This window comes from Ambystoma mexicanum, chromosome 5p (genome assembly GCF_040938575.1).
Source record: "Ambystoma mexicanum isolate Mex_15411 chromosome 5p, UKY_AmexF1_1, whole genome shotgun sequence".
Classification (NCBI taxonomy): domain Eukaryota; kingdom Metazoa; phylum Chordata; class Amphibia; order Caudata; family Ambystomatidae; genus Ambystoma; species Ambystoma mexicanum.
Window position 1 is genome coordinate 747,668,938 of NC_090930.1, and position 27,924 is coordinate 747,696,861.

The 27,924-nt window shown below is 44.2% G+C and overlaps 1 protein-coding gene across 3 annotated transcripts in view; it reads left to right on the forward strand.

The window, feature by feature from the left end:
* The window catches only part of LOC138481164 (rho GTPase-activating protein 6-like), a 2,140,333-nt gene that overhangs the window by 1,973,358 nt on the left and 139,051 nt on the right, over nt 1-27,924 (forward strand). For all 3 annotated transcript variants that reach the window (XM_069613116.1, XM_069613117.1, XM_069613115.1), the window contains 2 exons: nt 1,670-1,865; nt 7,995-8,050. In XM_069613116.1, coding sequence (XP_069469217.1) covers nt 1,670-1,865; nt 7,995-8,050 — 252 coding nt within the window. The remainder of the gene's footprint in view (nt 1-1,669; nt 1,866-7,994; nt 8,051-27,924) is intronic.

The following is a 27,924-nucleotide window of genomic DNA, read 5'->3' on the forward strand; positions in this document are numbered from 1 at the left end:
GATGGCCATCAGGTTGAGAACTGTAGCTCCTCTTTTGTTGCTGGCAACAGAAAAATATATTTTCGTTTTTTTTTTTCGAAATTTTCTTTGCCTTGAATGCCTTTGATGTGCGCAGGCGACTCACAAACAAATTAACGAGTTTCACGCGTTCGGGAGCGAAGAACAGGAGTGTAGAATTGCCGTTCGCTTTCTCCGTGTGAGAACAAAACTCTGAGGAATGCAGTAATGCGCATGCGCGCGCTTCCCTTGTTTCTAAAGGGAGTGGGGCTTACCGCATACTACGCATTGCCCGCGATACTCTTTATCTCCGTCGGTGTTCGTTCGCGGCTGACTGGCCAAGCCCTAGAGCGAGTGAGATCACTCACGGGCTCGGCAGTCAGCCATCCTAAAAGTCCAACTTGTCCGCTAAATGAACGCGTGCGTTTCAAACTCGAATGCTAATATGCTTGCGCTAAAGGTACACGCGCGCTTTACAAATATATAAACCTAACGTTTTCACAATATCATAAAAACACAGCATAGCAAGGTACTGCTAGAATTGGTGTCACTTATCTGTGGTGCAGCAAAAAAGAGGAAGGGACCCAGATAGGCAGCGACTTATAGTAGAAGGGATTGCCTGATTGGACAGTGAGAGAGAGGCTACTGGACTACCATATTGAAGAGCCTCATGGGGGATGTAGTTTAGCCGCATTAAGGCTGATTCATTTTTTTCTGTTCATACGAGTTATAAAAAAAAAAATACATTGAAACAAAAGAGAGATTTAAAAAGCTGTGGTTAGCAGTAATTAAAGAAGTTAAAGCATAATGCTTGCCTCTGGTCTTGTTATAGAATCGGTATTGCGTTTATTTCCAACAGCATTTTATTTCAAAGTGCTTTCCGATGTGGGAATTACTTTGAAAAAAACTCATCTAAATATATTGGGGAGGGTAACAATTAGTGGGGGGGGGGTTGGGTTGAGGTCAAACAATAGAGCAAGGGGGATTTGAGGAGGGCTCTATTTATTTTCCAAAGTCTATGGTTTTCGGAAGTCGGAAAGTACTTCAAAAAAATCAGTCGGCAAATTAGCATAGACCCATCTAACCACCTAGTGCTGTGCGAGTTGATTCCGCCTCCGGTGCCCATTCCCCTGTTTCCTACATTCTCAGCAAGTTCTGTGCAAGCTCTGAGATCTCTATGAAGGGCGTTCGTTTTCATGGCAGCATGGCATGTGGACAGGAGGAGGCTGAGTCTGTAAAGGGCTTTATCAGCAGATCTTTAATAAAAAAGGATTTGCCAGAAGAAGGGTGCTCATTACTTTTCCGTGTGTCCTTGAAAATACACTTCTCCCAAAACAGACGTGCCATCTCTCATTAAAAAATTCTTATGTACGGTAGGTCTGACCAATAAGGCAATAGAAGTGGTCTCATCTCTTTTAATGCCTTCTGAACAAAATATGACAAGACATTGTGGGTGTTGTGTGGATCCTGGGGGCATGAGTTTGATGCCTGTGAATGGCTCTAGCATCTACTGCTCAGGAAGACTATCACTCCATCTACTAATCCTCATGCCATTCTAGCAGATCCCGTCATCAGACGCGGGCTTTTGTTGGCTAAGCCTAGAATGTTCACTAGCAAGTCTGGATCTTCATGTCTGCTTCATGTCTCCAGCGAGTCTGTGTTCTTTCCGCAGGGGGCCTTATCCGTGGACTCCATAACCGACCTGGATGACAACCATTCCCGCCTCCTGGAAGCTCTGCAGCTCTCGCATCCTCATGAGCTGGAAAGCCGGTGGGTCATGGAGCGGAATAAGAAGCTGAGCCTGAACCCCATATACCGGCAGGTCCCCCGCATTGTGGAGCGATGCTGCCAGCATATTGAGACCTACGGTAGGAGGAAATCTGCTGATCGGTTTGGTTCACCAACACACACCCATTTGCACCTTTCAGCAATAGTTATTTCGTTTTCTGTCTTTGCATGAAGAATCTAAAAGTGCCTGTAAGAGAGAATTACATGTTTGTTTTGTAAAAGGGTACAAGAGGGGTCAACAATACCATACAACAATGTGTATAATATGAAACCTGTAGAAAGTCATAACACACAATGAATCACTTTAATTATCATAGAAAATAAAAGTACAATCAATATACATGGCACAATAAATTGTGCAAGTGGTCAAAGGTTGGGATGGGTCACATCAATGTCCAAGGCGACCTCATCACAAGTTTTTGAGCAACTTGTGATGAGGTCGCCTTGGTATTGTTTGGTATGAGTGTATGGATGCATGATGAACGCATGTGGACGAATGAATAAACGATTGAATGGTATGAATTGTATTTAACTTGTATGCTCTTAAATCTCCTGCTATGTAAATTGTAACTTTAGTGCTGATTAAATCATGATTCAATTAGTTTATTAATATAATGTATCAGGTATAATAAAATCATTTGATACTTTGCTTTAAAAAGTGTACCCTCTGGACTTTAGGTTGGAGAAGAAGACAGCGGGTAGGTAGGAAGGCGTGCTGCATTTCTGTGACACTTCTCGTATCTTCAGTGCATTCTTTTTAATTTTAGGATGTCTAAAAACCATGTCAAGGTTTGTAATGCTGTATTTATTTAGTTAACTCGATATAAGCAGGTCTGTAAATTGGGTCATGCAGTCATAGTTGTATTCTGAAAGCAGCTGCAACAGGGTCTTGCAGTGGATGGTACATTCCACCAACATTAATTTGCGCAAGAAGCCCAGACTAATTTACCCAAAAAGAATAGAAAACTATCCAAAAAGCTGCGCACTATGGAAACATAAAATGGCGCACTGTAAAAAAACAAGTGTTTCATCAGGCGATACAGCACGCATTCTACACTTTCTAACTGACTACAACAAAAGGGCCTGCTGCTAACCTTGCTCATGTTCTCGAGCAATAGTTCCAGCAATGCTGATAATGTTGGCATCTTGACCTGCAGCTCTGGCTGTTTCTTAGAGCTGTTCGCTAACAGGTGTTGCTGTTACCAATGTTCATGTACTCCATGTATTTCCCTTGGAAGGTTCCTTGGATGCTACGCTCACTGAGTTGTCTAACCAGCCAGTAAAAGGAAAAGGGATCATTGATGAAATATGGAAAAACTACGAATTCTCCATTTTTTGTGTGTGTGTGTGTGTGTGTGTGTGTTTGTGTCCACGCCATTTGATGAATCTGTGTGACATGTTGAGGAATACAACCACCTCTGAACCATTTGCAAGGTTCTTTGACAGTCTGTCAAGTGTAGCAACAATTGTAGGATGGCTTCCCAAGAGCTACGATTCTTTTTCAAAATGTCTTAGGAAATTGTACACACCACTGCTGTACGTACCAATGCGCAGGTTCACACCAAACTTGCATTTTTAGTGAGTGCTTAGTTAAACATGACGCATTTTTGTGGTTTGGTAAAAATCCAGCAGCAAGATTAAAATCCTTCAAAGGAAAAAAAAGTATGTATTTGCAGCTTGATTAGCGAATTCTCTTGGACTGAGCATTTACATACGAATTATCTCAACTGGTTGGCTGAATACATTCTTTAATTTGATTTTGATGACACGGTCTGCATTCGAGAATGCTGTTCATTAATGCAATTGTGAAGAAATACTTTGAGAGCTACATCACAGGACCCTTCAACACGATCAGCATGACCCAGAGATATGGTATATGTCAATATTTGGGGAAAACAGGCACATTTAGCTACCAAATCTGTGACACAACCAATATGTCCATGAAGAACACAGAGGACTAGGTTGTGGAAATGCATGTGTAAAGCAGCAAAGCTGCACACCTCTTCCCATCCAGTCCCGCCTGGCACTCTCCCCTACTATTCTTCAGCTAGAAACCTCTTCGTCATCTGTGACCCTTCTCTACTTTCATCTCAAAAACTGGAACAGGAGCTCGCCTCAAACTCCTAAATATTAAGAAAATCAAGCGCCTCATTCCTATCAGCACTGCCAAGCATCTCTTAACCACTCTTGTCTTCTCTTAACTGGGCTATTGTGCCAGCATCGTCTTTGGTCGCCCAAATATGCATTATTTCTTCTCAACAAGATCATTAACTTCGCAGCTATGACTCTCTTTGACCTCCCTCACTTCACACCTACTTCCTCATACTGTCACCAGGATGGATGGCTGACGATGCAAAACAGGGCCAGATTGAAATTTCTTCTCCTGGTTCACAACTCTATCCATGGTAAGGCACCACTGTATTTATGTTATGCTATGTTAACTAATTTGTAAAGCACGCTTCCACCAAAGGGATCTTGCCACGAAGTATCTAAAAGGCATAGACAAAAGCAGAACAGTAAGCCAAAACAAAAAGGTTTTTAGAGCGCCTCTAAATGCTCAATGATTCTCGGTGGCCCTAATAGATTGTGGTATGGAATTCCATAACTTAACAGCAGCAACCGAGAAAGCTTGGCCACACATTCTAAAAAGTCTATAACCATCTGAATTGGACATCTATCTTCAGAGGAGGGATGTCAACCCGGAATGTGCCGCTCAAACTTAACTTGCAAATATTCAGCAGCTTGACCGTAAAAGGCTTGTTGCACAATAAAGAGTAATTTCAAAGGAGACCCTAGCCCCAAGATTCTACAAAGGGTGCAGCCGATGAATAAGGTATTGGGGTCAATCCAGATAGTGAATTACAATAATAAATCCAGCTCAACACCAATGCTGTCACAACTGTGTCACGAAGTTCTGCGGGCAGAAAAGGCAATACTTTCCACAACATTTTAAGATGAAAGTACCCAGACTGGCATACAGCAGTAATTTGAGTTTCCATAGAAAGAGAAGGTGATCTTCACACCTAAATCCTTCACCAGATTTGCCGGAACAGGAAGAGGACCAAGAGAGAAGTGCCAGAAAGAAGGTGTCCACAGGGAGGTGGTGGAAGAGGGTCCAACCACCAAAATGTCCAACCTGTCCCCCTTAAATTTCTGCCACTTGTCGCCCATTCACCACCCAACGCACTGCAGACACCCCCTTAGCTGAGAAGAAGGATCGGTTTCCTCCAGCTTAAATTGTATATTAATCTGGGTATCATCAGCATAGGAGCAGCAACGAAGGCCGTGGGAGTGGATGAGACCGTCCAATGGCTGGAAATAGAATTTGAACAGTATTGGAAATGAGGCACAACTTGAACACCACATGAAAGCGCATTAGCACCAAAGCAAAAAGGAGAAAAAGAAAGAATTTGGCTTCTGTTAGAAAGAAAAGAGACCCAAGAAAGGACCAGAGCTATCTATCCTCCTCTATCAACTCTACAAGCCTTCTTGTAATCTCCGCTCTGCCTCCTTGATTACTCTTGTGGCGCCTCGCCATCCCTGTGCTGCTCCTTGCTTCTGCCCTTTCTCTCTTCTTGCTCTGCTTGCATGGAAACAGTCCACACGGATTTGTGCCTACCTCCTCACTTCTGAGTTACTCTCTAAACCTACCTCTCATCTGCCTGCTAGCTAACATGTTTTCCTCACCCTTAAACTGCCTCTCTTGCTCACTTCCTCAGCCTCTACTGTAGCACTCCACCCCTCATAGTCACTTCCCGAGCACAGCGATCTGGACCACCTACCTGCACTTAAAAAGGTTCAATGTTGGTTGTCCTTCATATATGTATGCCCATTTGTGTATTGTCCCCGGTGACTGTTGCATGTACTCTCCTCCACAACCTGGTCAGAATGTTCCACAAATTCACCCCATTATAAGAAGCTCATTGATTCTCATCAAATCTATTTTCTGATGTACTGTATGTTCTTTTGTCCTCAAAAGAGCATTGTTCCTCCTGTATGGAAAGAAAGAAATTTAAAAAAAGAAAAAAAGCTGTCCTGCCACGTGCGAGCTTATGAGCGGTGCATGGATGTGGAGTTCAGTTATGGTTGCATTGATTGGCGTATCTGCTAAATGTAAATTAATTTCAGCTTTTGCTTTGTAACAATAACGTCCCATCAAGTGAGGTATTTCCTGGGAATTGGAGATTTTCCTAACGCGAATCTGTAGCTCTAGTTCTTTCTCATTTTCCCTCACAAAGGAAGTCATTTGGTGTGTACATCTTCTCCCCATGAAACAAATTAGGAGAAAACTTTCCAAATATACATCAATGTGTGTATTTTTTGGAAAGTTTCATGCTGTTTAGTTGAGGGAAGAGGAAGTTAAGAGAGGCGTCAGTAGTTATGTTTCTCTATGGCAATGTTTGCTCACCTGTAGTGTCAAAAAACACTGGCGTTTTTAACAACAAATTGGACCATATATTGGCTTCTAGTCAAACTGGAAATTGTGTGCGAGAGGAAAGTAAGACTGAGCATGTTAGCTTGCCCGCTATCTTGGGTCCATGGACAAGGGACTGCAATCATGTTCTGAAAAAGGTCTAGACGGGGTCTTTTGCAGTCCCTAATTCTTGCTCCTGAGGGCTGGATTCTGCCTACTTATTAACAAATAACGCGGACAATTGATCGCTGCAAGGGCTCCAGGCATAGGTGGCAGTGCTACGCTAATGTTCACACAGTGTTGCCCACTTTGCTTACAGATCTAGCTCTTGGATCTGCTGATCAGAGTAACAATCCTCGGATACAATTGGCAGCATTACTCAGAGGTTATGGCTGCAGGTCATGCCCTGGGCAACCTGCATGAAGGGCAAAGCCTGCACGCAATGCCAACAGGGGAGCGACAATGGGTGGTGCACCTGAGTCCATACAGTAAATTTCCATGGTGCACTACCAACAGTGTGTGACTTGAGGCCGTGCACTCTCGGTAGTGTGCTTTAGTGAACTAGGGACATGGCTGCATGTCAAATACGGGTGCAACATGCACACACTAATGCTGCAGGCCGTGCCCTCTGGGTAGTGTGGCTAAGGATAGTGAAGCCAGAGTGTGAATGTCTGAAATCCTATTCTGAAAAAATGTTTAGACTGGGCCTATTGTAGTCTCTAATTCATACCCCTGAGGGGTGGGGATGTGCCTACTTATTAACATACAACAAGGGCAAATGATCACTGCAAGGGCTCCAGGCGTAGGTGGCAAGCATTACCTACCGGTTATGGCATGGTTATGCAACAAGGGGCTTTCCAGATGTTTCGAACTTTGACTCCCATTATCCGTCCCCATTAAGTATGCTGGATAGAGCTGATGGGATTTGTAGTCCAAAACATCTGGAGAGCCAAAGGTTGCAGACCCTTGGGCATGGCTTTCAGCAGAACCTGTAAGTATTGCTGTTATAGGTAATGCACTGCAAGGCATGCCGTCTGAGTAGCACGCTTAGGTTTAATGGGCCAGCGGCATGCCCAGAAGCCACACCCATTGCCACTCGATGGCTGCACGCCATTGCCTGCAGGTAGTGCAAGCGCTGGTAGTTATTCCCCAAAGTGCATAGCTTTCAGGGTGTTGCCATGGGATTGTCCTGCTAATTCCAGCCATAGTGCACCCTGGGCACGGCGGTTGGGAATGTGATGTTAGTGTGGCCCGCACACTTCCTTGGGGCATGCAGATGCATTACCAGCATGCAATACCACGTGGGTAGTATTGCTAGGATTAAGTATGGATCGCTAAACCCCAACCTTTTAGTGGAATTAAACTTGTGTTAGGATTCTCTCCTATGACTCATAGCGATTTATAAAAAAAAAGTTAGAAAATACCAGAAAGAGTTAAATACTAAAAGAATCAACAAATTGGCTTGAACAAAAAAAACATATCAAAAAGCGCTTCAGTTGACAGGCCCGTTGACACAGGGTATTATGGTTCAGATGAACCATTAATTGCCCCGCTGCGCCTGTCCCTACACACTTTTCGCTCCTCACAGATGACATCACATCCTATTAAACAATCGCACAATGGAAGTCGTCTCTCTGCTTTCCGCTTGTTTTCTCTGCATACTATTTCAGTGAGCAGACATGTTACATTGGTGTGATCCAGGAAGTGTATAAGGAGGGGTTGTTTGAGTGAATCAGTTTTCAGTGCTTGCTTCACTAGTAAAGACAACACGTATAATCTGTCTTTCCTGTTACAGGTCTGCAGACTGTGGGCATATTCCGAGTCGGAAGTTCTAAGAAAAGAGTTCGACAGGTATAGTATTTTGAAAGCTATTTCACCACGGTTCTAAGCTTTGCCCATACCTTTTCACGTTTTTTTCAGCATGGTCACCGAATGATGGCGCTTTTCTACCTGTCAAAAGTCATGGTTTAGACCTCTCGCCAATCACTCGCTTATGGGATGTGAGCATGTTGTGTTTTTTTTGTATAAAAACAAACTGTGCCAGTCATTTGAAGCGGTGTGCTTATTTTTGGTCAAGCTGAGCTCGCTCCAAGTGAGGCATATTCAGTCCAAAGCTTTCTCGGGAGATGAGGTGCTTTACAGTCTTCACAAGACCATGTCATGGTAGGTTGTGTCCACCATGTGAGCTAATACTGGTCGAAGCAGTGACGGTGATGCTTTTCAAATACATAGTATTCATGCATGTTTGCAGAAATACCTTCTGCACAGTTGGGGAGCTCTTTTACCTGATAATCTGACAGGATTTGAAATTGAATAATGCACATTTGTTACATGGGGCGAATGCATCTCACCTTCTTTGATCATGAGAAAACGTCAGGACACAGAAAAGTAACTTGGTCCAAACGTCCTTCAGCAAGAAATCTAGTAGATTGATTCTCAACCAATGATTTGTTTCACGTATGAACAGGGACGTCATTTGACCAAAATGCCTAGGGTAGCGGAAGTGACATCACATGACCCTTGGCCTCTGACCTCACCGGAAGTGATGTCATTTGACCGCACTCTAAAGTGACCAGAAAAATTATTTGTTATTCTTTCTTATTTAGGGTCACTGCTCAAAGTGTTACATTTGTGGAACCCCCTGTTTTTTGGTAAGAGGCCTCAATACAAATCCCAGCCACTCCAGAAACAGAGCCACATGGCACTGGCCATAGGCGAAGGAACTTCAATGTGAAACATTTTTTTTTCTTACATTTTTTTTTACGGGTAGCAAGGGAGACTTCAGGTGTGCCAGTTGCGACCCCAAAATGACGTCCCTGCTTGCAAGAACTGAATGCCTTGCAAATATTGGCCACGGCATGTAGAGTTTGAGGAGAAGGGGATACTGCTTAGTATTGAGAAGCCGAATTATGTAAGCATGAAAGCTGGCATCCCAAAAATAAGGGCCATCACTATTGATGGCAAAGAATGGTGACTATCAAGCCATTGAGCTACTCGAGGGTGTCTTATGATAAAACGTGATGGCAATCCACATAAAGAAAGAATCGGCCCTTGACTTTCATCCGTTCACGAGCAGTGTCAGTGCCAAGTTACCTATTTTTACAAAGACGTTTCACTAACCACTCCCGATGAAACAAGTCCTTTGGCCTCACTCCAAAAAAAAGAATGCGAGGTGGCGTATACTGACTAGATTATCATTAATTTGCCAGAGAAACCGTGTTCTCATGGTTTCAAACTATTTTTTACATAAATCATTGTAAAGCGTACAAAGTAAAAAAGGTGTGTTCCGTTGCTGTTCGCTGCTTACACTGGTGATTTTTCAGAGGTCAATGGTCGAAGTAGTGGAACCATGCTCCCTGCTGACTCACCCCCCCCCCGCCTCACAAACCCATCACCACGCCCCCTCCCACACGCAGTAGAAACCCCATGCCTGGGGTCCCGCCTTTCCTCCAGTCTATAAAGGCTGAAAGAAACACAGTGAAAGAAAATGTAAAAGGAATTTCAAAGCCCTATTACCTTTTAGTAATTGTTACCCGCATCAAACAGCGTTATGTACCCTCTAATCGGCCACCATTCACACCCCTTAAGGGGCATGCTAAAGATTAAAGCCCCCTCCCACCTGCCCCTGATGCAGTGCCCAGAAGTGAAAGTTTCAACTTCTTCTTACACTTTTTATTTTAAAACCAAACCATTCCTGGAAAGTTTATTTTTAAATTAAAAGTATAGGAACCGGGAAACCTAATTTAAAAATTCCTGCTTTGTCCACTCTTGAAGTTCCACTAATAGTGGCAACTGCTACTGTCAATATTTATAAAACAAATTGTAAAAAGTGGCCATAACCTACAGGGTTATCAATCATGTCTAAACTCTCATATCCGTAATTGGCCTTCACAGGCAAGTAATCCAAAAACTGTGAGCAGTCAGTTTGCGTACTCGCCACTGTCGCCTGATGGCCCAAAAGGAATTTTTCTTTTTTAATATTGGCAATGTTTGAGCAGATGCCAACACGACCTTCCGAAAGGTTAGCAAAGCCAACGCCCCTTATGGTATTGCTTAAATGTGCAATCCAAGGGATTGGATGGAGCCTACAATGATTTCCTATCGGAATTCAGGTCGAACATACTCATCATTCAATGCATCTCTATAAGCAATCAGTTCTGAGGAACGCTATACCTCTGGCGGTACCTAGTCATTTTACCAAAAACAAAACAGAGTGGTACATTTCACTGAGTAAGATACTCAAACACTGAAAATATGAATTAAATATATATATATATATATATATGGGGTAGTGGAGTAGGGGGTTAAGATGGGTCAGGATGGCGCTACACGAGTAAAAAACAGGGTTTGGGTGGACTCCCACAAATAAAAAATAAATAAAATATGTCGCTTTTCGGTATTATGGTATGATAGCACTCTGAAATGTGGGTTGATAAAATCATATATAACCACTCTGGGCTTAAGATGCGCTAATGCAGAAATTGACGCCCAACCCAATTCCATAGGCATGTCAAGATTAGGGGCAGAAAGTGGAAGATCTCACGGCTGTTTTATGAAATGTATTCACTGCAGCGGATTGTTTAATCATTTATGTTTAACCAGAAATGCCTGCTCCATATGTTATATTCATTTATAGAGCGTGCGGCCGCCCGCAGGCGGCATGGCACTGGAGAGGGAGATCAGAGCAATCCGTGTTGGAACCACAGTAAGAAGGCCTAGAAAAGGGTTGTTTTAAGTGCTCTTCTAAAAGCTAGATGATTAGACGTTTTCCTCATTACAGAGTGCAGTCCGTTCCATAGGTTAGCCGCAACTATGGAAAAGGCCCGACCACCTATCATGGTACGACGAAACCTCGGAACGACTAAGAGGTCGGCGGTAGAACAGAGGAGATCCCCTGCAGGGTAGTAGCAAAGAAATGTAGCCTGCAGAAACTCAGGCCCTTAGTCTTGAATAGCCCTATGGACAATGCACATAGCATTAAAACGGATACGCTGGTTTACCGGCAGCCAGTGAAGCGGACGCGGCATTGGGGAAATATGAGCTCCATATGTGGTCCCGTAGCCAGCCTAGCCGCCAAGTTCTGTATTTGTTGTAACCGTTGTATCAGGCCGATTGGCTGGGCCAGGTACAGAGTTACAATAATCCAGGCGAGATAGGACCAGTGCTACAACTACCAGAGGACAAAGAGGTTCAGGTATCATAGGTAGGACTTTCTTCAAGTTCTTAAGTTGATAGTGGCCTGCTTGACACACAGCCGCAACTTGGTTTGTCATGGAGAGAGAGTGAGAGAATAACCCCAAGATTTTTTACCTTGCTGACTGGGCAAGGAAGGAGACCTAGAGTAGACGGCCAGAAAGCAGAAACCCACAGTGAGGGATCAGGGGGACATCCCAGCACCTCAGTCTTATCCCCCATTAAGCTTGAGCCAATGGTGTCCATCCAGTCGCCCATGGCCTTTAAACAGTCACGAAGGCACGCCGACACAGCCGCCTGATCCTGATCTAGCCGGATCAGGATTTGGGTGTCGTCTGCATACGAGTAACAGTTGTGGGCATGGATGAGGCACACCAGAGCCCAGATGTAAATGTTAAACAAGATTGGGGACAGAGATGAACCCTGAGGGACACCACACGTGAGAGCAGGATAGGGAGAGGAAAGGAGGCATGGTAAGAGTCTGTGTGCGGTCCGACAAGAAAGAGGTGAACCATGCAAGAACCTGGCCAGATATTCCAATCTGGGCCAGGCGAGACAACAGGATGGGGTGGTTGACCGTATCCAATGCCGCTGAAAGATCTAACAAAATCAGGGCTCCAACCCCCCCTGAGTCAACCAATCTGGACATATCATCCTGCACGGACACCAGCACACTCTCAGTGCCTCTGGCTGGTATCAAACCTACCTGGGCAGGATTAAGGCTATTAGTAGATTCCAGAAAAGAAGATAATATGATAGGTTATTTATATCGCGCTTAATACCCAGAGGTTTCTAAGCACGGACCTGGGGATTGAACCTGTGTTGCTCCGTGTCGTCTTGCTTCCAAGACAAGCATGTTGCCGCTGAGCTATCCTCCCGGGACAAAAAGGGGGCAATTAGTGATTCCAAAAGTTTAGAAAGAAAAGGGAGCAAGGAAATAGGGCGGACATTTGCAGGAACCATGGGATCAAACATGGGCTTCTTCACGAGGGGTACAACCCTAGCTGATTTCAGCTCAGCGGGGACAGCACCTGATTGGCAGGAATCATTTACAGCTGAAGTGAGGGCTACCAGGAGATCAGAAGCGATCTCCTGCATAATCTCCATAGGAATAGCATCCGCGGGAGAAAAGGATTTAATTCTTTCAATAGCTGATGGGATTTCAGCCTCGGTGAAGAGAGGGAAAGGCGACCATATGGCATGTAATAGGGCCGACCTGGCCTGTGCTTCATATAGGTTTAATGATGAATCTACCGCCTTCTTACCATACTGGTGTGCAAATCTCAGTATTGCATGTGTGTGCCTACTGATTGTCATGTTTTCTCTTATCAAGTGACTGGACCAGGTACCTTTCTGAGTGTTTTGGCTACTCGGGCAAGTGAAAGAATGTTTTTCTTGAAGAGGGTACCCATTTAGAATGAGATTGGGCTTGGTAAATTTGCTCCTATTGGCCAAGCACACCAAGACCTTAGTATTTTTGTAGTTTCTTTCAGGGCTCTTGGCAATTTATATTTCAGAAAAACACACCTCCACCTTATACCTTTCTTGGTTCTATGAAATTTTGCTGCACGTTTTTCGCCGACCTACACATTTGCCGAATTTTCTTTGACTGACTTTGCACTTCTTTTGCAGCAAAATTCAGGGGGAGAACCCCCCTGATTCCTCCCTTACTATCGCCACCTCCCACCCCCTTATATACCTTACGCTCCTTATCATATAAATGTTGTCGCAAAAATGCATTCAGCGAAAGTGCAGCTCACGAAGGTGGGCTAGACCCCTTTCCCACCAGTAAAGTTTGTTTTCTCCACACCAGGGCTCCATCTACAGATACTGTATTCTCTTTAAATAATTCCATAATCAGAAAGGAGAAGGACGTCCGGTAACTGCATGTCCATCAAAGTTGATCACAGCACAGCTCGTGGGACCTTGTTAAATGCAGCTCTCTGGTCAACGGAGACCAAGGTCTCACCTTCCTTGCACTGCTTTCCAATTGACAGCGTTGCTTCCCCGGTCACTGCTACTCAGAGGGATTCTCCTCTGGCTCTCATCTGTGCTAGATTTAAACTCCCTGGGAAAGGGAGTTGTTCTGAACCAATCAGATTTGTTAAAGGACAATATGGCTCACTTCGGTTTATCCATGTGATCTTCATCTGCAGTCCTCTTCCTCGTCTCAGTACATGGTTTCAGATGTAACAAGTCCATGTCAATACTGTTAACCAAACTTCAGGCTTCTCTCAGTTACTCCTGCTCAAGGATTGAAATTGATTATAAGTGCCAGTTTAGGGGATGACATGAACAATGTGAACATTAGATCATTTTGCTTTGACTATGATGCTACATGATTTTCATTGATCAGTGTAATTTGATTTAGTTCCAATCCATCCTACTAGCCCAGCCTTGAGAAAGACAGTCAAATCCGGTCAAAACATGTGTTGGCATAAGGGCATCTCCTTGGTTGTAGGGATAATACCTTACGGTGTTAATCTTTTACCATTGTATCTTTTTATGCGATTCACTGACTAGGGTCATATACTCAATCTTTAATGTGTCTTATTTTCTGTGTGAATGGAATGGTTTTATGTGGTGTTACCACATTTTAAAAACCGAACGCAAAACAGACCGATTTTGTTGGGCGGTTTTTGTGTTGGTTTTAAAATGTGTCTATCACTTTCTGCACCCCTTCCAACCCCCACTCTTGACAAGGTGATCCCCACCCTCTCCCACAGCTCGTATCCTTCATTGGGGGAGTTTAAGCCCAAAAACTCCTTCTTTCTCCCCCCTTCAACCCCACTATCTTACACTGCCGAGATGCCTCTTCCGGGTCCTGTTGAGACTGTCGGGCCCTGCGTGCACTCGTGTGCGTCACAGGGCCTGACCAATCGATTTAGAAAGACCGCTCTGTCTGCCGGTCACAGAGCGATCTTTCTAGATCAATCTTTTTTTCAAAAGGTTTTTTTAAAAAAAAGGTATTTCCATTAAAACAGAATGGAACATGCAATGACAGGGGGATTGAATTTGAGTGTCAGAAGGGTCACCTTTATGATATGGCATTTGTAACGTGCCTATACACAAGTGTTTCAAGGCGCGACGAGGCGGGGGGGGTGACAAGGGGAGACAGACACCGATCCTACTAGGCCAGGTGTCATTCAGATCACGCAAGGGTAGGGGGACTGGGAAAAGTGCAAGGGCAAGGGGAAGGGGAGAGGGGAAAGTGCAGTACATGGTTAGTAGAATACAAGATAAATAATGGGGCCAGCTGGTGGCAAGTGCAAGGTAAGTGCCGGGAGAAGGGGCTGTAGGATACAGAGACAGTCCTGTAGTGCAGGTAGGCAGTGCAGGGAAGAGTGGCTGGGCCAAGGATCGAGATCGGTGAGTGGCCCAGTTGCAGATTCAGTGCAGGTCCAGTGAGTTTAGCAGGGGAGAGAGGGAGAGAAAGCAGAAGCAAAGAGGAAGGTTTTGAGCTGCTTCCGGAACCGGAGATGGTTCTCCTCAAGTTTCAGGGAGGTAGGAAGGCTGTTACAGAGTGAGGCTCCTGCTGCAGAGAGAGATCTACCCCCAGCACGTTGCTTGGAGAAGCGATTGACCCTGAGGTAGTTGGAGGTGGATGTGCGAAGAGCTTGAGAAGGAAGATATTTAGAAAGAGACAGTTGAAGGTATTTTGGCCCAAGGCCCCAGAAGGCCTTGTGGACAATGCAGAGGATTTTGAACTTGATCCTCGCAGCCACTGGGAGCCAGTGTAGCGATTTCAGTCCTGGAGAGATACGGTCCCTGGGCTTAAGGCCAAGGACAAGTCTCGCAGTCCTGTTCTGGATGAGTTGCAGAGGGCGGAGAGTAGAGGCAGGAAAATTTAGATAGGGGCTGTTACAGTAGTCCAACTTCGAGAGAACCAGGGCTCTGGAGACAGTGAGCTTCTGGGGGAAGGAGAGGAAAGGAAGGATACCGCTGAGGAGGTGTAGCTGGTAGTGACTTCTTAGAGACGTCAGATATGTGAGGAGAGAAAGAGAGTGTGGAGTCGAAGATGACCCCAAGGTTTTTTGCCTTGCAGGAAGAGGGCCAAGGGAGGCCAGCCAGAGAGCTGCAGGGAAGGAGGGAGTGGGTGTGCCGATAAGTAGAATCTCAGTCTTACTGGCATTAAGGCAGAGGTCGTTGGCAGCACACCATTCCTGGATAGCAGAAAGACAATCAGAGATGAGGGAAGGGGAAGAGGAGGCCGAGGGTAGCCTGAAAATGAGCTGGGTATCATCCGCATAGCACTGAAAGTTGGGACAGAGAGCGGCGATGCAGTGAGCAAGAAGTGCCAGGTAATGGTTGAACAGCCAGGGGGAGAGGTTAGATCCCTGGGGGACACCACAGGTAGAGAAAAAGATGTCTGAGAGGAAGGAACCCAGTTTGACCTGGGAGGGTCGATTGGAGAGGAAGGAGGTATACTAATATGTCGGTTTAACGTTTTCAAATGTGTGATAAGAATTTTGAGTAGTTCTTGATGTATCAACACATTTATTCTGGAAAATAAAGTTACAAATATTTTGATGATTAAGAATTTAATACAGGATAAAAACCTTGATCTGGTTTTACTTGGCTCTCCTCAACCACTTTAAGTGAAGTTAGAGGCAGTTGTGCTTGGTGAAGGTGTAAATGTTTTGTCTAGTTTCAATGTCAATACTGGTTGGCCCTTTACTCTGCATAAATCAGTTGCATTGGTTTCACAATAAAAAATATCAGTCGAAGATGGGAGGGGAATTTAAATCCTGAAAATGGGCTGAAGGACTTTCAACAGGGTTATAACGTGTCTCTTGAAGATGATCGTCCCTAGTCCCATAAGTAACTTCCCTTCCCAGGTGATCCTTCCACTGTACACCTCCCCCAGGGGGATTATTGTACCATGTATGCACCGCCCTAGACCCCTGGGAAAGGCCCCCCCACCTAGAGAAGGGATGACATCCTCATTTTCATCACATTCAGTAGAATGGTATACCTACTAATCAACATGTGAAAAGTAAGAATGTTATCAATAGTACTGGCTCCCTTTTAGAACCCGTTTACAACTTAAACAAGGTAAAATTGGCACTTATCCATTTATCTGGGTGCATATGTGTACCTTTCCGTACATTTTTCCCATAACATCCAATAAGGAAGTGGGCCAATATTTGGATGGAGATTTTCTCTTTTTTTATATTTAAGAATGGTGTCTGCCTTCGGCCAAGATTTAGGAACCATTCCAAGTAGAACCACATTAAACAATACTGTCAGATAGGGTGCCCAAATACTCTTGGTTTTTTAAGAAATCCCTCGGAATCCCATCCTGTCCTGGAATCTTAGCTGGTTTCTGAACCAGGATGGCAATCTTAACCTGCTTAATAGTAAATCATAGGGATGCAGTCTATTCTGATGTTTTTCTTTTGTTTTAACTCGGCTGTGCTTCGGCATTTGAAAAGACCCTGCCCTCTCTTTGTAGAGAGCGAAAAAAGCATATCATTCATATTTAAGGATGCAGAACTCTTGTATTATATGTTCTTTAAACCTATCTTTGCTGTTGTCACTTGGACAGGGGAGTTAAAAGCTTTCCAGTTCTTCTACAATTACATGTGCTTTCTCTGTGTTAAACCCAATATCATTTTTCACAGGGTCCAGCAACCACCTTTTCTTACGGGTTGAACATTCGTTTTCATTGAGGAAAACCATCTTTGGTTCTGGAAGCACCTCAAGACCTTACTCTTCTCTTCTGCTTTTGCCCCTCTTCTCCCCTGCTGATCTTCTTTGTCTTGACACTGTGAACCTGGCCCCCCTTTGTCATTCAAGCCTGGTACCTGCTCACCCTGCCACCCTCCTGCACTGCCTCTGGGCCACCACTTGCACTGGGGTCTGTATCTGTACCCATACAGTCCCTCACCCACTTTTCTTCTGCATTTATCAGATATACCCTATCTGACTAACCTAGCACTCGCCAATTGCTGGCTGCATTACCACTGTTAATCATCTTTATTTAGTTTATATATTTGATTTATAAACATTTATTCTGTTCTCTCCTCTGTTCTGCACTTTCCACTTCTCCCCCCTTCCATGCACTTCCCCTTTTTTCCCTTTCCCATGCACTTGTGTGTTCTTAAGGTCACTGGGCCTACTAAGATTTTTGTTTTTACTTTACTTTTTACTTTACTTTTTACTTTGTTCTCCCCTCTTTCCCCTCCCTTTACCTGGTTGCGCTCTGAAACACTTGTGTATGAGGGCGATATAAATAAAATATTTCATTTCATACCATGGCTTTTTAGACCAGGCACTAGTGGAAATCGATTTCTGGACAGTTTAGTGGCCAGCTTCTGAAATGCCCCATATAGAATCATCTTCAACCAGCATATCTGTAAATGTGTCCCCTACAATCAGACTCATTGCTTTGTTTGTACTCTTTAATGAATCCATCCAATCTTTGTGCTAGATTTTGCCTTTTATTCATGTTTGCAATTCTCTAGGAGCCCTGATACGATTCTACATGTTCACCACAATAACATTAGGTGCAGCTTTAGTTGAATTCGGTATAGAGTACTTCAAAGGCTTGATCGATAGTTGATGGATTTCCCTGAAAATCCCATTTCAACCATGTTGTCAATCCTCCACTAAAATGCTCTTCTAAGTTTGAAAGCTGATTTAAATACACTTGCATATGCTGCTATTGTTACAGGATCTCTAAACTAGGTCTGTTGAAAACTAATATTAGATTTCTAAATAAACTTGAGCCAGTTTTCATCAATGATTTCCCTTGTATAGTAGATATGTTCCTGATGGACTACAAAGAAAATGGCATTGACCATTCCATAATGGCGAACACCTGTTCTTCAACAATATTTGCATTACTATTATCTGTGATGTCTTCTTTGTTTGAGCAAATCATTTGCATAATTGTCTTTTATTATAGAATGTAAAGGTATCCTGTAGTGGCTGCTGTCTCCTTTTGAAAGCCCCCCCCCTTGCTGTTGTCAAACTAGAAATTATATTGTGCCTCCTATTGCTATGAATAGATGTATATTGGCCTAGGCCAAGCTGCTAACAAGCTGCTTATAAACTACATGTGAATAAATTCGCATTGCAAGGTCCTGACCTTAGAAACCATGTAAACTGTCATTTTGGGTCAAGCCGCCATTTTAGGTTTTCTTGCTCTATAAAGTCACCATGTGAGCTAAAATGGTAGCCTATGTTATTCAGAACAGAACTCGATTGTCATGACCTCTGTACAGCTAATGTATAACTTGCCTGCAGGCCACTTGTTAGGAGCATGAGCTGAGACCTTGTCCTTCTGCTGACCTGTGTGCAATGGATTACCTGTATCACCGAAACTGATCTATAATTGAATGAGAACACCTGCTTAACTATATTGTATAAATTAAGTCCTGCATTGTAATGTTAGGCCTACAGCATACATTATTACCATTTCTTCTTGTTAATGTATAAACCTAAGATGAACTAGATTTGACCTGGCAAGGGACCCTAGAGCAGTAACTTATTTATGGAATGGTTAACCTGCAGAAAGGCTGGACGACAGGCTGGAGAAATGTATAAAAGCCTGACTGTTTCAATGAATATTTGCACTCACTGAGCACACCGAACCACGCCGGAGTTCGCTGTGTTGTACTGAGGGTCGATAGCTATCTGAATTTTGTTCTGTTCTTTTGTAACTGGATTCAGTATAAAATAAAGTACTTTGTATGTTCCTTTGTAACCTGTGTTTGGTGTGTTTCCTTTTTGGTTACCCTGCCTCATATTATTTCCTTGTTTTCACAGTTGGTGCCCGGAATAGGGACCCTCAAGATTGATGCCGGATTATTGAAGGTTGACGCACGCTATCGGACCGGGATCGGACGGTGTGACATAACGGGCCCGACTGAACAAGGCGCGACACCTCAACAGCGCTGCACGATCCGTTCCCTGGACGATAGCCGTGTGGTCTGAGACGGCATCTTGATGAGGGTCCATTTTTTGAGGCGGGCAGATTTGCCGAAATCACCATACACAAGGTAAAATTCGTTAGGTAAGTCCTTTGTAAACCGATCGGTCCTCCTTAGGTTTGGTCAGGTGAGTCATTACCCGACTCTTAATTCAACCCTGACAATTTGAATTTGGCGCATTGTATCTGCAGACACAATTATTGACCAGGTAACACCGAGTATTTGAGAAATGCCTGGGAAATTGTCTAGCTGCTTTAGGGCATTATTCCGCAGCGATAGACAATCTTTGCAATTTAGCCGTCCGGCATCACAGGAGGGGTCGCCGGCATGTACTATGTACTGTAAGCATGGCATTGGAAGTGTAGTATTTAATAAAATTTGGCACAGACAAACCAGACATGCCTCCGAATTCCAGTGGCCATTCAATGGTAGTTTTGAGATCCCTCGTATTGAATATTTAGAGTCAGTCTTGTTAAAAAAGAAGGCCAGACCTGCAGCATTTGATGTTTTGCGAAATTGGAAAAGAGAAGCGTTGCAGCAGCTTAAAAGTAGGGAAAAACATGTGCGCCGTCATAAAACAAATGCTGAAAAGGCGTTGTTATATGATCAGGACAAAGTCTGAGTCGGTTAGGAATATGGACAGGGCTTTCTCACTCGGTATTCAGAAAATCTATCCTTCTAAAGATCTTCATGTTTCTGATGAGTTTATCGACAAATTGTTAAATGAAGGCCTGGTGCCTCTGCACCACCTACGTATGTTCCTCTTCCTCCTGCTGTACCTCTTCCTGCTGTTATTCCTGCTCTTCCTGCTCAACCTGTTGCTCCTATTCCTCTGGTTGTTGTTCCTCCACCTGCTCCTCTGCCTCTTCCCATTGCACCAGTAATAGTACCTCTATTGAATTTGCCTGCACCCTCACTCCCAAGTAGTTCTGTACTGCTTGTAGTTGATCAGGGTGCGGCGTCGAGGATTGTTACTCGTAATACTTTTTCCTACAGAAAAGAAACAGGATTTTTTGCATGGGCTAAGCATTGTATGGAGAGAGATGATCGAGCTAATGTTCTTACCACACTTTCTAATATGGATAATTTTCCTGAGAAAAATGTTTTCATTGAAGGTTTAGGGATTCATTTATGTGTAATGTGGGGTAAATTAAATAATGCAGACCTCCCACAAGGGTTGAGGGACCTGAATACTTTAGCGTTTTCAAGAGACACTGTGGAGAAGGTACATGAGCATGTTGAGAGGATATTTGAGTATAGAAAGGAGTTGGAAAGGTTACGGAATGAGGATGACGAAGAAGAAAGTATGTATGTACAGAAACGATTTCTTACGTGTTGTAAATCGACATCTGAGGAGGCGCGAATTTGTACAAAAGATGCGATTAGATGGATTTCAGACATATCGATAACTCCAGTTGAGGTATATGACACATACAGTCAATATACGCTAGAAATGCAGAGGAAAGTGATACAGGTAATGGTAGAGTACCTGCAGGATGAATGTTTAAAGAGAAAGGTTAGTTGTCCCACAGAGTTATTGAGCATTTATAAGAGAGCTTTTTCACTTGACACTTCAACTGCTTTAGCGCTCGACTTAGCTCTGTTGCTTAGTAAGCGTTCAGAGTTGCCTACATCTCAGTTGCCTATGAGAGAGGTTCCTCCGACATTTGTCCCAAAGGTTGAGATTCCTGCTAATGCTGCAGCAGGTACATCTGCTGTGGACATACCTGCACATTATGTATCGCAGTTTGTTCACGTCCCGTTTTCACGACAGGAAGTGAATACTATTAGACAAACTATTCCTGACATTAGGAAAAATCCGACAGGGTTCTATAAAGAGTCCGTTTTGCAGTCCTCAGTGTTTACCCTAGGCGACATTGATTTGCTATTCCCTGTACTCCTGCCTGTAGATTTGTGGAAAAAAGTTAGAACTATAGACGATGTACCAGGGTTGGGAGATGCATGGGCTAACATAGTTGGGCTTGATGGGGAAAGGCCAGCTGGTGAGAGACCACCTCAGGTGATACTAACTTTGCCTGACAGAATCATTGCAAAACTGAAAACTATAATCCCCGAAAAGAGAATTATTTGGGACAAGCTTACGGCCTGTGTCCAAGGAAAATCTGAGGGTGCTACCGAGTTCTTTAATCGGTTCGAACAGGTATTCTCGGATTTCAGTGGACAAGACTTAGGCACAGAGTCTGGGAAAAGATTATTTGTGGACAAATTTGTACGTGGATTGCTGCCTGACATCCAGTCACAAATTGTCTTCTGAGAGCGCCTGGCAGGCGAAATCCCAATCAGAAGTACTGCACATGGCTCAGTGCTACGAGAACTGTCAATAATGAAAGATAGAGTCGAGAAGAGAAAAGGTGATTTGAAGACTAAAGTATTGTTACAGCAAATTGTTAGAGGCCCCAGAGGGGGTAGTTCACAGATTAGAGGTCAGTATGTTCCACAAGGGAATGTGCCCTTGGGTCCTGTGAATATTAACCAGTGTGCCTATTGTCGCCAGGAGGGTCATTGGCGTGCACAATGCCCCGTCCTTCGACAGAGGTCGAATAACACATTTGGAAATATGGGTAGACGATCCAGAGGTCGCCCGGGTGTAGGGGGCCCTGGTAGAGGCCAGTTTTCGCAGGATCCCCAACAACCTTTTTCACAGGATAATCAGACTTCGAGTGTGGATACTAGAAACATATTTGATCATCCTTCTGCTGCATATCTATCTGAAGAGCTTCCTTTTGATGATATTTTGTTTCGTTAGGATTGCCCGAAGCAGGGTTTGGAACCTACACCTATTCCCGTTAATCAGAAAGGTCCCTACATTGAAATTTTAGTGGGAAATAGGAAACATCAATTTTTGATAGTCACTGGAGCACAGAAGTGCTCCATTGATCATTCTCGGGTTCCAAACATTCCACTGTCAGGTCAAACCAATGTTTCTGTAGGATTTTCTGGCACACTGTTTGTCCGGTTTCTTCACCGGTACCTATTTCTTTGGGTCCCTTTACGGACCACTGTCCATTTCTCTTGACTTCGAATTGTGGAGAGAATTTGCTGGGGTTGAATCTGTTGAAGGAATTAAATGCGGTAATTCATTGTTCTGATGGAGTGCGTTTGACGATTTCACCACAGCAATGTTCTGTTTCGCAATTCTTGACTAGACCTTTGCCGCCAGAATTCAGTAATGTACCAGAGTGTTTGTGGGCAGTTGATGACAATGTCGGTGTTTTGCAGATTGAGCCTGTTAAAATAGTTTTGAAACATGGAATTAAGCTGCCCCGTATTCCACAGTATAAGATCTCAGTTGAAGGCGAGCCAGCTTTGAAGAGCATTGTTTCCGATTTTGTGCATCGTGGGGTGATTGAGGAGATTGCAGGAAGTTTGTGCAATAGTCCGATTTTACCCATGTACAAAAAAGGTGATAATGCAATTCCATTTCGTTTTATAATTGATTTACGTGCCATTAATAAAGTCGTCGCTCCGCAATTTCCAATTGTGCCTGATGTGACGACAATATTAACCATGATTCCAGCTACGGCTACTCACTTCAGTGTTGTGGACCTAAAGAATGCTTTCTTCAGTATTCCTATACATGAGGATAGTAGATACTTGTTTGCGTTCACCTTAGGGGGACGCTCATTCACATTTACTCGTGCACCTCAAGGTTATACTGAGAGTCCTAGTATTTATAGTAGGGCTTTGAAAGAGCAGCTTGATACCCTTGGATTGCCCCCTACTTGTACGTTGCTTCAATATGTTGATAAGTTGCTTTTAGCCGCTGACTCTGAGAGCTCTTGTAAAGAGGGCACTGTGTTGTTGCTCATCCATCTAGCCAAGCATGGTCACAAAGTTTCGCTCAAAAAGTTTCAATATTGTTGCCAGGAGGGCGCCTATTTAGGCTCTCCTGTCAAAGGAGGGAAGAAGATTGACACCTGAAAGAATAAAACACATTTCTGGCATGTCTGTCCCAAATACACAAAGGGAAGTTAGAGCCTTGATAGGTATGGCTTCTTACTGTAGGTTATGGATCCCAAACTTCTCACTAGTGATAAAACCGATGTTGGCCTTGACGAAGAAGGGTATTTCTTCGCCATTGCCATGGAATACGGAGCATCAACATTCATTCGAGTTGCTCAAGACTGCATTATGTTCGGCGCCAGTTTTGGGCACACCGAACTATGAGAAGGCCTTTGTGTTTGTGCATGAATGTGATGGATGTGCTTTGGCTGTATTAACGCAGGAACGTGGAGGGAAGAATAGGCCATGCGGTTACTACTCTTCCGCCCTTGATCCTGTTGCATGCGCTTTGCCAAGATGTTTGCGCGCTGTCGCTGCTGAGTCTGTAAAACAGAGTGAGGGAATGGTCCTAGGCCATGATTTAACCCTGATGGTGCCTCACTCTGTAGATATTCTATTGAACAAAACCCAAACGCAACACCTCACTTCCGCACGACTGACAAGATATGAATTAATCTTGTTTGCTCCCCACATTCAAATTAGGAGGTGCTGCGTTCTTAATCCGGCTGAACTCCTACCTTTCCCGCAAAATACTGTTTGCGGTGACGAAGAGTCACATGACTGCCTGTATACTACTGAACAAGATACAAAAGGCAGAGTTGATTTGAGGGACACTCCTTTGGATAACCCACAAGGGGAGCTGTTTTGTGATGGCTCCTGCTTCAAACTACTAGATGGTACATCCACAGCTGCTTATGCAGTCACTACATTGAGTACGGCTGTGGAGACCAAGAGAATTACGCATAACTCTGCGCAGGCCGCAGAGATTATAGCATTGACTCGAGCTTGTGAGCTTTCCGAAGGGCTAACAGTAAACATATATACTGATAGCCAGTATGCCTTTGGGGTGGCTCACAACTTTGGGAGACTTTGGTCAGAGAGAGGGTTTTTAACTTCGCATGGCACCAAGATCCAGCATGGCTCCCTGATAGTACAATTGCTTTCAGCGCTTGCGCTCCCTAGTCAGTTAGCAATCATTAAGTGTGCAGCACATCGCAAGATTATAGATGATGTAGGGAAAGGGAATGCTTTCGCTGATCAAATAGCTAGACAAACTGCCTCTGATCTCTTCATGGAGATGTATGTTTCAAGGGAGACTGTAGATGCCTATGCAATGGATGAGGGTGTCGGGTCTGTACGGGATATCCAAGCCGATGCCACATTAGAAGAATCCAAGAGGTGGGCTGAGGGCTTGGGGAAACTCGATGATGATGGGTGTTGGGTGGACATGGTTGAATGGAAATGGTTGCTTCCTAATGCCTATATAGTAATGATGGTTACCATGGCACACAGTCCCACACATGTGGGCGCTCAACAGATCACGAGAAAGTCTGGGTAAATGATAAGATTTCAAAAATTGCCCAGCATTATGTCCAAAATTGCATGATTTGCCTACAACACAATGTGGGAAAGGGGACAGCAACTCCAAGAGGTAGCTTTGGGCCTCCTTCTGTCCCGTTTGAAGTGATTCACTTTGACTTTATTGAAATGGAGCGATGTAACAATCTAAAATATGTCCTTGTGGTCATTTGCGCCTTTAGTAAGTGGGTCGAGGCTTTCCCTGTTAAAGGCGCTACAGCCATGACCACTGCAAAGACCATGTTAAAGTAATTCTTCCCACGGTTCGGTTTGCCGAGAGTTATCTGGTCGGATAATGGTCCACATTTCATCGCTGCTGCAATTCTACAGTTATGTACGGCATTGCAAATTGACAAATGATTCCATTCGGCCAGACATGCTCAGAGCGCCGGATTAGTGGAAAGACACAATGGTATCATAAAAAACAAGCTCGCTAAGATGTGTGCCGGCACCAAACTAAAATGGCCGGACGCCTTTCCGATCGTGTTACTTTCAATGCGGACAACCCCTCAAACTAAGACTGGGCTCTCTCCCTTTGAGGTGTTAATGGGGAGACCTGCTAATATTTGGGGTTTGCCTAAAAGCTGCGCACTGCGCAATGTAGAAAATGTAGTTCTCTCCGACTATTGTAACCAATTGACTAAAAACCTGTTTTCAATTTATCACCAGGTGCGAGAGGCATTGCCGGTGAGGTACGAGGGCCCCGGTCAGTGTCTACGACCAGGGGATTGGATCCTCGTTAAATCCTTCGATAGAGCGTCTTGCCTCGCACCACGTTGGAGGGGCCCCTACCAGGTGCTCCTGGTCACTGAGACTGCGGTGCGGGTAGGAGGACGTCGCCACTGGATCCACGGCAGCCACACCAAACGGATCCCACACCCAGTGCCATACGATACAGAAGACGCAGAACCCCTTTCCGACATTGAAACCAACGTACCCGAAACGGCAGACGGTGGAGAGAGAGTATCGGAGGTCGTTCCGGAAGTTGTAAGGCCCGACAAAACGGCCATCTTGCCTCCTTGCTCTCCCACTGCATCGTTTGTGGATCATCCATCTTTTGATCCAACTTCCGTTCACTCGCCACCTCCTGTGGGAAGTGACGACATCCTGTCTGCTGATTCTTTTGCACCGGAAACTGTGAAGTATAATCTCCGCCCAAGGAGATAGGTTTGCAATACGGCTCTTGCTGTACAATTGAAAGAATTTGAGGGCTTGCCTTTTTTTTGGCCCAATTGCATAAAGGGTTCTGCTGGCTAAGGGTTGTGGGAAAAGACATTAAGAAGACGCACGACCGGAGTCGCCAGCAAACGAACAATTGGTGTTTCTCGATTGAAGACGACAATGCCCGCATCTGCTACCGTTCGTACTGAACTTTTGGACAAAAATGTGACTAGGAGAGACAATGAGCAGATATGTATGGGGGCCCCGAAAACGTGTTGTCTACTGGTGATAATCACGGGACTTTTAGTAACTGTTGGTTGTGGGTTTTGGTATTTGGAGAGAATGTACCCTTTGAATGATTTCCTACCTGTTGAAAATATAACTGTTGTTCCCACTCCTTCTGTGCAACTACATACCTTGTCACCTAGAGATCTTTTGCATCGACGGAATTATCAAAATAACACTACTTCTAATTATGAATGCTACCCATGCAATCTTTAACAGAACCAATTGTTGGATCTGCTCGCATTTACCGCAACATGGGGATAAGGGGCTAGGTTGGTATATTCACCCTTTACCTTTGACAACTGCTTTTTATGCTTCACTTAGAGCACTGTTCTTTGGCCGATGGAACGATAGCATCTCGGGGAACTTTGATGGCACTAATTTGAATAGTTTTGAGAAACGTGTTCCGACTCCCCTGGAATGCTCGCTTTTCGCAAATAGGAGTAAGCTCAATATTGCTTCTATTAGGCCTTCTGATAGACTGTCTCGTCCTTTCCAATCTTTGATTTCCTTTAAAATGGCTCCGATAGGCAATAAGGATGCCGTGCCTCCTTCTTATACTGTTAACCATAGCCCCGATTCAGTTTCTTTCTGCATACAGAGGAATGGCACCCGGTCAATGGGAGATTTTAAAGGTTGTGCCAACGTTGCAAATTTGACTGGGTAAGACAGACCTTTGTATATAGGCGAACCTATCTATTTTGTTTGCGGTAATGTAGCATTTCCATGGTTGCCCAGGGATTGGCAGGGAACTTGTTATCTAGGAATCCTGTTACCTGGGGTGTTTATACCAAGTACTGTAGAGGTTTCGAAGGCTCGTCCACGGCGGGACGAGAATGGCGACACACCAGCACAGCTTTTAGGAGATGTAGCGAAATCATTGGGCAGATAGCGAATTCCGAGGATATCAGGAAACTAGCGAGAGTACTGGAGAGAACCATCAACCGGACCACAGATATACTCTATAATATGACTTTAGAGCAGAAAGCGATCAGATTGGTAGCGCTTCAGAACCGGATGGCATTAGATGTCATTCTGGCTGAACGTGGTGGAGTATGTAAACTAGTGGGGTCCGCTTGCTGTGTTTTCGGACCGGATTCCTCCCCAACTATTTTTAAGGCAATACAGAATCTGCACATTCTTAGTTCAGAAGTGCATGTTCCCGAGGGAAATTGGGATCTTAGCGCTTGGTTCTGGGACTTCTTGCGGTCTTAGGGTTGGAAAGTGCTTTCAGTCTTGCTGATTATTTTGGGAATTCTGCTATTTCTTTGTTGTTGTATCCAATGTCTACCAAGTATATGTTCAATGCTAGGGGGATGTTGCGCTCAGGCGATGGGTACAATAGGACATAAAGTATATGCCCCGGATAAAACCTCTAAGGAGTATGTACTGAAAGAGATCTTAGTAAAAGATCTAATGGCGATAGATATTTCTGACATCTATTCAGGGTGTATGGACGATGACACATGGAGTTATTTGCAGGGAGATCAGAAGTAGTTTAGCACTTGGCATAGGCCAAAAGGAGGGTTTGTCAAACTAGAAATTATATCGTGCCTCCTATTGCTATGAATATTTGTATATTGGCCTACGCCAAGCTGCTAACAAGCAGCTTATAAACTACATGTGAATAAATTCGCATTGCAAGGTCCTGACCTTAGAAACCATGTAAACTGTCATTTTGGGTCAAGCCGCCATTTTAGGTTTTCTTGCTCTATAAAGTCACCATGTGAGCTAAAATGGTAGCCTATGTTATTCAGAACAGAACTC